Here is a 12,497-nt window from a genome sequence, read left to right as displayed (position 1 = left end):
ACCCTTGTTTGCTAGGGAGCAGGCAGCATTTCTGCCTCACCATATTTCCATACAATGTAAACAATTATTACAACAGGCGTATACAATCATAAACATACAACTCATAATGGCTCATTTCAGAAAAAGGTCAATTGTCAGAAGAGGAAAAAAAAGTATCCAATTCAAGAGACCTTGCTACTTCTTCCAAAGTATTTAGAAAGCAGCAAATATCAGCAACATAGGTTAACTGGAACTCTGAAGAAACTAATATTATTAAGTACTTTAAATGGTTGTATCTTACCTCTTCAGGCACAATGATTAATGGATATTTGTCCTCAGATAAAAAATTGAAGATAACCCACACTTTAAATGCCTCATCCTCACTAATAACTAAAGGACTTTTAGCAGGGTTCTTTCTGGCACACAAAGTCCAGCACATCCTGTTGAACTCAACTTTGTCAAAGTTTCCTTGAACCTAAATAGGAAGAAAGAAAAAAAGTTAACTGACATAAAATAGCACACATTGTGCAGATAGATAAGCATAATTGAGACTATTTTGATCAAGAAACAAATGCACACAGAAAAGTTGAATTCTTACAGGCCACTATAATTATCTAGTCTGATCTCTCGCTTTAAAGGCCATAGATTTGCATGCAATAAAAGCTAGAGCAAACCCATAATTTCTGTCTGAACTAGAACATATTTTAAAAATACATCAAGTCCTGATTTTAAAATATTTCATGAAAGAAACCCCAGAATAGTCCATGTTTAGACCAGTGGTCAATTTAGATATCTATCACCTTAAATTTCTCAACTCCAATTAACCCTGTGTTGTAACAAGTTCCTTAGATGGATGAACAAAATTAGTCCAAATGCCGTTATATTAAAATGCACACACCACACACTAAAAAAACAAATTGGGAAGAGTAACTGTAAAAGATATAAAGTAAATAAATATATTATCATACAATAAAATGTAATGCTTATGTAATGAGCAGGGGTGTAGTCTTCCAACTGCAGAAACTTCCTTAGCCTTATGAAGGGTTTTTGAACCCGAAAGCTTGCTTAATAATTGTTTTCCAACTATTTAAGTTGGTCTAATAAAAGATATCAGATTCACCCAAAGAACCTTGTCTGCCTATGTAATAAGTATGCACTCACTTTTTTTCTTAAGTCATGCAATTCTTCCCCCACCCAAACTCACTGAAATTTAATCTTTATCTGATTGAATATTTCCATTCAGTTTCTTCTTCATAAACTTTTACTACCTTCAACATCCAATTCTATAATTTGTAAATAACATACAGATGTTAGTCTTCTATTCCCCACGTTACAATTATTTTTTATGCATTTTTGTTAGATCTAAGCCAATTCCACAACTGATTGCCCTACAGTTCTAACACGCTATTTCTTTGCCAGCAGGGAAGTTAAACATGCATTTTCCATTATAATGGGTTCTCTCTCATTTTTAAAAAGCATGAATAAGAGGTCCTTCTACCCCTTGTGTGTAAAATGTAATCCCAAAGTTGCCTTGGGACTGGGCACAAAATACATTTTCAATTGCCCATCATCTGGTAGGTATCACCAGTAAACTGTGTAACTTACTTTTATTGCATAAAGCTTAATCAGCAAAGGGGTCTAGCATGATACAGCAGGGGTTGGAAACCTATGGCTCATGGGGGCTGGATCCATCAAGTGAAGAAGTCTGATATGGCACAGGGAATTGATGGCACAGAACTGTACCATGCCATCCATCCCTTCCCCAACAGCACTCCCCTCTACTGTGCAGTCTGCTGCTCTATAGCATCTGTGCTTACCATTGGTGCAGAGAAAATGGGATAGGTGCAGCCAGCTGGGCACTCCAGGGGGCAGAGACTTGCAGCCCATGACATGGGGCCTGGGTCACAAAGGGCAGCCCATGCCAGCAAAAGGTTGCTGCCCCATTACATTGAGGATAAACAGCAGACAGACAAAGATTAGCCCAAGGAGCAACTTAACTGGCTAAAAGTATGGACAAAAACAAAATTTCCAAGGACAAAAAAAAAAATTCCCAAGCCCATACATATATGTACTAAGATTTCCAGGGCTGAAGGAAACCATGAAGGAAGGTTATAGCCTGAACCAGTTGTATTTTCTTTCAAACATCTGACTGCCAGTACAAAGTAAGGATATGATGCTGGGGAGGGAGAGGATCAGAGTAAAAACTGGTTAGAAATAAGGCTCTAAAAAGAAGCCCCAAACATCATGACGTAACAAGACGCCTTTAATATTATTTCAATTGCTTTGTTTGTCCATTTGCTATTACCCTCCATTCCACATCTTTTTCTTTTCATCTACTTTAACCAGAAATATTTAGTGGCAGGCCCTTGTCTTATTCTACTTTCCATAAAATGCCTGGCTTGCTTCAAAGCGTTATTTAAAAACAAAACAAAAAAAAATGGAATAAGCTATAACACAGACAAGTGTATTTCTCACACAATGCACATCTCCTGAGTAACTGAGATACCATCAGTGGCATTTTCCACTACGCCATAATCTTGCAACAAAGCTTCCTTTTTTTAACTAGATTCTTTAAATAAACGTTGAGATACTGCAGCTCCTGTAATGTTATCGGTGGATTTGGGTTTGTAAAGAGGGAGATCCGTTGGCTGCTCTAAACAATCAAAACATTGCATCAGGAGAGTATGGCCCATTAAAATGTTCCCAGGTATGTTGGAGCACATGTTGAGACTTGTACTTAACAGGATGGTTTTTTATTGCTTTTATTTTCATAAAACATAATAGCATGTTATGGTTTCTTTTGCTGCAAGTAAGATGCAAACAAAAACAAGTGGCAGTATGGGGGAGAGCAGGGGAAGACCTAACCTTCCTACAGGGTAAGCTGACAAAAATAAGTAGATTAGGAAGAAAATGTTTCCAACTGGTCAGTTTGTGAGCTCTTCTATATCCTGTTTGTTTCCAGAAAAATAATTATTCAGGGTTAGATCCTAGAAGAGAGCACGGCCCTCCAGCACTGACCACTACAATTCTTCCCTGTGGCATGCCTGACCCGGAAGCAGGATCTACAACCCCAAGAAAGGTGCCCAGGCCGCCTCTACCTCCACAGGGAGAGTCAGGAATCCCATGCTGATGCACACAACAGACAGCACACTGAGCGAGAAATATTTTAAATTAAACACTCACCAGAGCAGGAATTGAAACTCAGGTCTTTCTGCTCCCAGGTGAGGGCCATCATCACAAAGCCATGTCTGTTTTCCCTCCCTATTTGCAAACCAATGAAGTCTGAATTCTTTTCAGCTATTTTAGGTCCACATCTCAACAGCAATAGGCTCAACGAAGTGGAACAGTTCCACCATGAGAGATGGGAGTGCCTCAACTTCAGACTATCTAAGTGCTTACAACATAGATGTTTCTCAAGTAAATCTCAGGATGTCATCCTCCTGCTGTACTTGGCCTTGGTGAAGCTGCAACTGGAGTACTGCATCCAATTCTGGGCTCCACAATTCAGGGAGGATGTGGAGAAGCTCCAGAGAGTCCAGAGGAGAGCCACGTGCATGAACAGAGGACAGGAGAATAGGCCTTATGAAGAGAAGCTGAGAGCCATGAGACTCTTCAGCCTAGAGAAGTGCAGGCTCAGGGGTGACCTGAGGGCAGCCTATAAATACATCAGGGGTGTGCATCAGGATGGGAGAATGTCTGATCACTAGACAGCCCCAAGGGGTGACAAGAACCAAAGGTCACAAACTCCTCTATGACCATTTTAGGCTGAACATAAGGAAAAACTTCTTTACTGTCCAAGCTCCCAATGCCTGGAATCGGTTCCCTGCAGAGGTAGTGCCAGCGCCTACTCCGGACTCCTTTAAGAAATGTTTGGGTGCTTACCTTGCTGGGATCCTTTGACCCTAGCTGACTTCCTACCCTTGGGGCAGGGGGCTGGACTCAATGATCTCCCAAGGTCTCTTCCAGCCCTAATGTCCATGAAATCTATGAACACCCTCAAGGAAGATGGGGGATGAGGGTATGACTCCTTTCAGGCAGATGGAACTGAACTAGAGGTGTCCCACATCGTAATGGCATGTTCTACACACTGTACTACTGTACACAAAATTGTGTGGCACCAGCTGCCACTGCACTTTGAGCAAAAACCAGTAGAGTAAGCATGCTCTGAGAACGCTCACTAGGGAGACAGGCAGAGAAATGCCTCATTTCTGGATTCTGGCTGGGCTTTGCTACAAGCAGAGTGCAGAGGTGCTTCTGCATGTACACAGAAGCAAAACTTTGGGTGTCTGAAGCACTTTTAGATGAGAAAAAACAAAGGCACTTATGAAGCTGAGCCTTCTCCAGGGTTTGGAAAGAACTGAACAAGGGTTTTCAGGGTTATAGTCTGAGATTTGAAATTCCACTGAAGTCTCAATTTAGTCAAAATCCTTACTGGACAAAGTTGACGGCTCTAATCCAGGGGTGGGCAAAATATGGCCCGTACGCCAGAGAGATTTTGTCCAGCCTGGCCTAGGTACCATCTGTACCACTCCCTGGGCACACAGTGGGGCTGGGGCAGCTCCGCAGTTGGATTGCCTTTCTAGGTAGTCCAGGAAGTGGCGGCTCCTTCCGGCTGCCACCGCCACTGGCCCCAGCCCTGTGGTACTGGCAGGGACCCACATGCACAGCCCCAAGCCCAGCCCACTCTGCGCCCACTCTGGACTCTGCCCAAAGCAGACCAGCTGGAACCCACGCACGCACCCCCGCCCCGCCCTGTGCCTGCTCTGCACTCGCCTGCCCATGCTGAGGAGAAGCAGCAGCAGCATTGACCGGCAGGCAGAAGCTGCTGCACACCACAGGGGAAGAGCACCGCTTTTCCTCCCATTGCCAAGTGCTTGTTGCTGCAGCCACCCAAAGCCTGCACACGGGCCGCCCTGCCACTCCTCTGCACTGCTGTTGCTGCCCGGAGCTGGTCCGCTCTACTGGGCCGAGTCTAGAGTGGGCACGGGCAGGCCAGGGTCAGGGCTGTGTGCATAGGTCCCCACCAGTACTGGAGGGCTAGGGCCAATGGCAGTGGCAGCAGGAAGAAGCTGCCACCACTGCCCGGGGTGCCTACGAAAGAAGGGCAGACTGGGGGCTGTGTGCTATTGGCAGTGGTGCATAGGCTCCAGGCTATTGTGAGGGGCACAAGGAGGGAAGGGGTGATGCCCAGACTACGGCAGCTCCCAGAACTACCTATCTGGCCTGTGGACAATAATAACTGTCCACCCCTGCCTTAATCAGACAATAAACTCCATGCAGAGCTCACTGCTGGACTGAAGCCGAAAGTGAGTTTGCCAACTTTATGTTGGTGAAGAGTTGGGGGAAGAGAAGGGAAACCAAGTCAAGTAATCTGGATTAACTCTAGAATTTTTTTCCTTAAAGTTAAGACAATTGTTTAATCAGAGGAAGCCCTTAAAAGGGATGAAATGTCCAGAAGAAGATAATTAATAATGTTAGTCTGAAGTCAGGCAGAAGGCATGGTAGAGCTGCACCTTACAGACTAATTCAATAAGGTACATAAGAACCGATTAAGCATCTGATGAAGCTATTGCCCATGAAAGCTGATGCATTTCTGAGCTATATAATGTCCACCCAAAAACAAGGATGTTGAAATCAAAAGTGAAAAGTGAAACTAAATTGCTCGCCGTTAGCAAAAATCCAATAAAATACTCAAGAACCTTCTTGAAAATATTGTATGGATGATGCTATAATGCTTTGTGATGCATACATTCTTCACATACAACCGCAGAGGAAAAAATTAAGTCCCCACACTGAAAATGAACTGTTTCTACAGCTCGACTCACATCATGGAAATCTTGGCTGCTTTACTTTGGACTGCACATTTGGCAAAAGCTTCACTCCAGGTGGCAAGGAAATAAACAAGCTATTACTGTAATCATATTTTAGCCTTCTGAATAAATCCTTATAAATCTGTAAGGCATCTAGCTTACATTTCCTGAACTTAAAGACAGTTAAGTAGGTTCTCAAGTTACACTTAGGAGGTATTTACACAAGATAAATATAATGTCATTAAGCCTCATTCAGGAAGGCTGTAGAATAGCTTCCTAAAATGACTAGAAACTCAAAGCCAAATGCACACAAGCTTGCTTTTTATGACATTAGCAAAGCTTATAAGAAGAGTTTTAAAACTTCAAGTATGTTAAAAGTTAAAGTTATTTACACAGCTTTATAGATATTGAAGTGAATGTAGGACCCCCCACATGCTAGCTACACAGAACATAGCTGGCATATGTTGATGCCATTTAGAACATGCAGTTAATTATGCAGCCTATGTTAGAAGGGGTAGCAGCATTTCAGTTCAACGCTATGCCAAGAAGAGAGAACTACACTGATCTTAAGCAAAAGGCTGTGAAGTGATTATTAAAAACAAAGCCAAATACCATCTCAGAATTTTAAATTTAAGAGAATTTTTAAAAATAGCTTAAAATGACTAACTATGTCTTGACTTGATTTGAATCTAAAACATTATAAAAGATTTTAAGCTCTGGCCTTTCCTTTCAGTCGCGCTGAATCCTCATCTTGCTTGAAACCTGATGAATCTTAAGGAATCTCATCTTTATATTAACAATCTGATTGAACCCTGTTATACAATGTAGGCAATCAATTCCACATACACACTCTTCCTGGAAACAACTGTAATTCTCTATGCTACTGCATAGAAAACATTACATTTAATTTGTAGGTCTGTTCAGAGGCTGACATACGCAATAAAAAAATTAAAAAGCATTTTTCTTAATAAAACCATGTCTTACTAAAGTCACTTTCTTATCTCCCAAATTAAACTACCCAGTTAAACTACAGCAGAACAACAAGCACCCAAAGAAAAGAAAACCTTACTGGATTCAGAGATTATTGACTTCTGATTTCTGTTCTGGATGTGGAAAACCGCAAAACACAGCAAAATCTGGTTAATTCATGACTTGAAGGAGAGTGGTAGTCACAGTAGTTATCAGAAATTAACTTCGCAACTTTTCATATGCAGTCTATTTTGCAAATCATATCAAGGCACAGTCAAGAATGATTTTTGACATTTATAATGAAGAAAAAATATATTACAAAAATGCTGACCACAGAACATAGCATTCTGACTCGCTATATGAGAAATGCATAATTATACAAATAAATTATCATTTTAAAAATACAGAGTGTCCACTTTAAAGTATGACATAATTATGGAGTAGAATAATCAAAGCTTTTTGCTTTCATTCTTACATGCACTCACTGCCCAAAGAGAAGAAAATTCTGTAAAACAACAATTGATCTTTTAAGTGTCATTGAGCCAAGAAATGCTGAAGAGTATTCAATGCTTTGTAAGCATCAGCTGGCTTGACAAGTGCTAAAGAGGACACCAGTCAGTATCTGTTAAACCAGCTAATCATAAGGAACAAAGTCCATTCTGATTTATTATGCACCGATATTAGGAAACAACTCCTTACACTTTAAGAGATGATGATTTGTACACAGATACTTCAATAGGACTCTGGAAGGGATTCAGTGCACTAAGACCAATGACAAGATGTCCCAATGACCCACAAACCCAAGGGTGGGCAAAATACAGCCTACAGGCCACATGAGACCCACCAGGGGTCCTGACTGGATCCAGCCCACAGGCAGACACCCACCAATTAATTGCATCTGGCCCCACTCACGGTTGCCCCTGCTGCGCTCTGCATGGGGTCAACTCCCGCCCGGGACAAAGCATGCTGCACTCCCAACCTCCCCCGCTGGAGGGCACCAGCAAGAACAACTTCCAGGCAGGGCTGCTGCTGCTGCTGCCACCGCTGCCCAGGGAACTGCTGAGCTCTCCCAGGCTCCAGCAACTTCTCCTCCTGTCTCTGCCGCAGCGCTCCGGGCAGAAGGTAGGGAGGGGAAGCTGCAACATTGAGGGGAGCAGAGTAGGCTCTGCTGCAGCTCACTCTGGACCTGCTCACGCCAAGCGGGGGAGCATGAAGGAGCCTGGCTGTTCACAAAGCCCCACTGGGCAGGTATGGATGGGCAGGAGGGGAGGAGCAGCAGCAGGAGCCAGCATGCACATGGTACAGTCCCCCTGGGCAGGCACATGAGAGAAAAGCAACAGCAGCAGGACACAGCACACGCTTGGCTGCAGCCCCCAACAGGCAGGTGAGGGACAGAGACCAAGAGGGCCAGTGATGCCAGGCTCAGCTCCCTGCCCCCAACCCTCCACACCCCTCCACCATTGCTGCCTCCTGGTGGCAGCTGCTTTCCTGCCCTTTGCAGCACTGCGAGCCAGGCAGGTAGCACTGAGCCCCCACCCATGGAGGGGCTGGGCTCAGCCACATCGCAAAGAGTGGGAGGGGAAAGCCACCCATATGCACACACCCAACCCACCCACATCCCACCCCACCAGACCCAAACACACACCCAACACTGTCCCACACATCACACATCCACCCTGACCCCCACCATAAACGCACCCCACACCTCAACCACACACATCCCACACATACCTATACCTCCTCCCACACCCCACCCTCTCGTCATACCCACACACACATCCAACAGTCCCACATGCTTCAACCACGCCTCCCACCCCAACACACATCCACATATACACTCTGCGCACACACCCCCACCATACTCACATACCCAGTAAGCCCACATGTATACCTCAATCACACACATCCCCGACACATCCCACACCCACACATATACCCACCCGTCCTACACCCCCACACACTGCACCCGCACCCACACCCCCCATCCACATACTCCCCCACACCCCTACCCCTCCACACACAATATACAAGCAAGCCCCCCTCCCCTCCCCACCCAAAGGAGTACTTCCTGGGTAAGGTTAGAGACTTCCAGTGGCAAAGGTCAGGGGTTGGGGGGGTGGGACTTCTGGTCACAAGATGATGACCAGGGGGCGGAGCACCTGCCAAGGGGCAAGGCTACCCTTGCGGCCCTCAACACCTCACCAAAACTTGTTAAGCAGCCCTCCAGCCGAAATAATTGCTTGCCCCTGCACTAACCATACAGTGAATAGACTGCCGCTGGAGGTGTTTCAAGCACCTGCTTTGAACGCCTTCAAGAGACATTTGGATGTCTGTCTTGCTGGGATCCTATGACCCCTGCTGACTTCCTGCCCTTTGGGCAGGGGGCTGGACTCAATGATCTTCTGATGTCCCTTCTAGCCCTAATGTCTATGAATCTATGAAATCTGGTGAATTTATAAAGTAGGGCACTTTAAGCAAACAGCATTTAAATACAAAAAGTGATTTATTTTCATGATGAAGACTCAAAACAGTTGATAAAGACCAAAACAGTCCCTAGTGGGTTAACCATGTAAAAAAACCAGCATGCATCAGAAAGCAAAGGAGAGAGGTAATCTATGGTTGAAGGATAAAATTCTCTTCTGCCTTGCACCTAGTGTAATTATTAACATATGCAAGAAGAGTGTAAAATGTAGGCAGAAGTCAAATGTTTTTTGTAGTACTGTATGTACCTCTAATATTACAGTAATATTTGACTAAGGTGATACCAGCACTACAATGTAAACATGCCAAAGATAAAATAAGTGAAATATGGCATGAAAAGATCAGATGCAAAATTATTAGTTATATAAAATTCCATATACTAACAAAGGAAAACTTGTTGCCATTAACGTCCTCCTTCAATTAGTCAACCTGGGCATTTCTCCATGCTTCCCTGGCTCAACAATAGAGGCTTTATTGCAGGGCAAGTCACTGCCCAGTTCTCTAAATAAATAATTCATTTGCATTCAGGAGTATAAGGGGAAAGATTTTAAAAGCCTGAACATTTTCTCAATGTTTACTCAGAAGTAAGGCAGGGAAAGTTGTTGCTTAGTGTCTTAAACTGATTTTTTTTTGTACAGACAGCCATGCTTGTTGATAATAAAAAGATCAGGATTATCTGAATGCACATCTGCCAATACTAGACTGACCTAAAGATGGTTTTCATCAAATTTCTTTAAAAAGTGCTGATAAAATGCAAGCATCTACAGCATATACTAATATTGATGTTTACTTGCTAAGAAATGCTCAACGTCGTTAAAAAAAACACAAGAAAGGGTTTCTTTTTTAATAACGGAATTTAGCTAATGTTCAAAAAGTAACATATCTCATGAGTTCAAGGACTCCTACACTAAGAAGTTATTCTTGCTCTTGTTGAAATCAAGATGACAGTTATATGACCAACCTAACAGAAGATTTACAGGAAACAATGACAGGGCTTCTTATGTATTAAGCAGGAATAGCAAAAGGAATGATATAGGCCAAAGGCACTGATCCTAAAATGGTTATATGTTTTACTAACACTAAAGTCTGAAGGAATATGCCTGACCACTGCTTATTCCCAGGTATGCCAAATTAAAAGGCAGAAATTCCTGAAATGGAAGAAGGAAAAAATCACTGGTTTTGAAAGTGAGATTTGTCATGCATTAGTGCCTTTGTCTACTGCATCTCTTCTCTTTGCATTTCCTCTTATAACCTTTAAGCCTTCAAAGAAACAGGCCATAATTAAGATACTGTCCCCAAGGATGACTTTTCGCATGCAAAAATGCATATTCAGATCTCAAAAGAGGAATCAAAAGTAAGGAAAAAACCACATCAACTTTTTTAAGTTTGCATCTAAGATGCAAGCATTATCATATACAACATTTAATTAACATTACAAAATAAGAAACTCTAGGCACTCTAGCCCTGCTTTCTAAATAATCTTTGCCTTTTACAATTAAATGCATTTGCAAATGCAACTGGCACTCATTAGTAAAAATCCTATGCCCCTGCAATTCCCCATATTCAGAGTTTATGTCAAAGCATCTTTATACCTCAACCCCTCTTTACGCCTTTCCAGGACTTTCCATTTCCTATCCACCTCTTTTCTGTTTGCTCTGTATGGTGCACTACAGGCTTGGACTGGTGTAACACCCTAATACCACCTCTCTCTCTCTGGTCACACAGGCCTTGAGGGACTATAAGTGCCTAATATTTCCTACAAAAAGGAATCATAACAAATTCTGACTACAGTTCAGACACTCATCCTATGACCCTTACATTTGCTTCAAACTGGGAAAAGAGAAGGCCCTTCCTTACTTGGAAAGGTTTGGAAAACACTGCTAGAATTTTGTATCATTATTAAAATAAATAGTCTGAACTGAAATGCTTCCTTCTTCACATGTATTTCATGGAAAAAATCTTCAGAGTGGCCAAGACAGCACCTGGTTATAAAGACCATTGTGACACTCCTTGATGCACCTTTAGAGCTAATCCACTAAAAACCAGCTATGGGTGACAGAAGAAAAACAGAGCTCAGAACAATAAAAGAAACTGACTGGTGAGAAGTATTGAGTAGAGTGGAACACTCTAATACTGCAGTGGTGCCCAACCTTTTTAGCTGAACAGCTGGATGGGGGGCACTGCCCGATCCTTCCATGGGCTGGATCCAGCAGGGCCTCATTTGGTTGTGCAGAACGGGGAGTGGGGCAGCCTGGCCTCTATCAAGCCATGTGATAGAAGACGACTTAGGCCAGTCCCACGCAAACTGGCTCCGCAGAAGGGAGGGACCATGACCTGGTTAAAATCCAGCCCCATGGGGGGAAGGGAGCATGGCCTGCCCCTGAACCAGCTACACAGGGGGAAGGGGTTTGGCCTGGCCCCACAGGAGGAAGGGGGCATAGCCCAGCCCCAACCTGCCCTGGTGGAGAGAAAGGGGCATGGCTTGGCCCCACAGAGAGAAGGGGATACAGCCAACCCCTACCCCAGCAGCGCAGAGGGAAGGGGGCATGGCCTGGTTCCAATTTGGCTGTGCAGGGGGAGAGTTGTGGCCCAGCTCTCCCCAAGGGTTGGCATTTTTACAACACAGAGGGGTGGCAGTACTTCTGCTGCTCCCCTGATGCCAAATTTCCCATCTCACAGGGAGCCTCATGGGCCAGATTCTAAAGCTCTACAAGCAGCATTTAGCCCACAAGCTAGAGGTTGAGCACCCCTGTAACAGCCTTCAGTGCTGGAACCACCTCAGCCAGACATTTCAAGGATCTCATCTCCAAATAGACAGCCTGCACATCATGTCATATCCCTTCTTTCACTGGCATTAAAAGCAAACAAATATTAAGCTCAAGCAAACATTAAAAACAAATTAATCCTTTAAATAATTTGCATATAGCATGGTCTCTGGAGTTGCAAAGTTTTCCCGCTACCCCTATGTTTATGATTTTGTTGAGTACCTCTTTCATGTTATAGGAGAAGATCACTACAATTATCTCACCCTTCAGCTGATTTTAGGGTCTTTTAGGTCAGTTTCCCATTTAAAGAGAAATTAATGATGCAGAAAAACATAAATCCTTAGTGAAACTTTGGAGATTTTTTATTTTTATTTTTATACTAAACACACCAGTTCTTGAACAGAGATGGTTACAAAGAGCCCATAATTCCATCTCTCAGGAATTCCAGCCAAAACACCAATGCTCAGCTCCTGGAAATCTACTCTGCCTTAAG

The 12,497-nt window shown here is 43.5% G+C and overlaps 1 protein-coding gene across 1 annotated transcript in view; it reads right to left on the bottom strand.

Annotated features, from left to right (window-relative positions):
* SWAP70 (switching B cell complex subunit SWAP70) overlaps positions 1–12,497 on the bottom strand; it is a 70,019-nt gene that overhangs the window by 45,099 nt on the left and 12,423 nt on the right. The window contains exon 3 of the mRNA XM_006277490.4: positions 281–454. Coding sequence (XP_006277552.3) covers positions 281–454 — 174 coding nt within the window. The remainder of the gene's footprint in view (positions 1–280; positions 455–12,497) is intronic.

Source organism: Alligator mississippiensis, chromosome 2 (assembly GCF_030867095.1).
Source record: "Alligator mississippiensis isolate rAllMis1 chromosome 2, rAllMis1, whole genome shotgun sequence".
Taxonomy (NCBI): domain Eukaryota; kingdom Metazoa; phylum Chordata; order Crocodylia; family Alligatoridae; genus Alligator; species Alligator mississippiensis.
The sequence above is the reverse complement of the archived record's forward strand: the minus strand, read 5'-3'. Positions and strand labels throughout refer to the sequence as shown.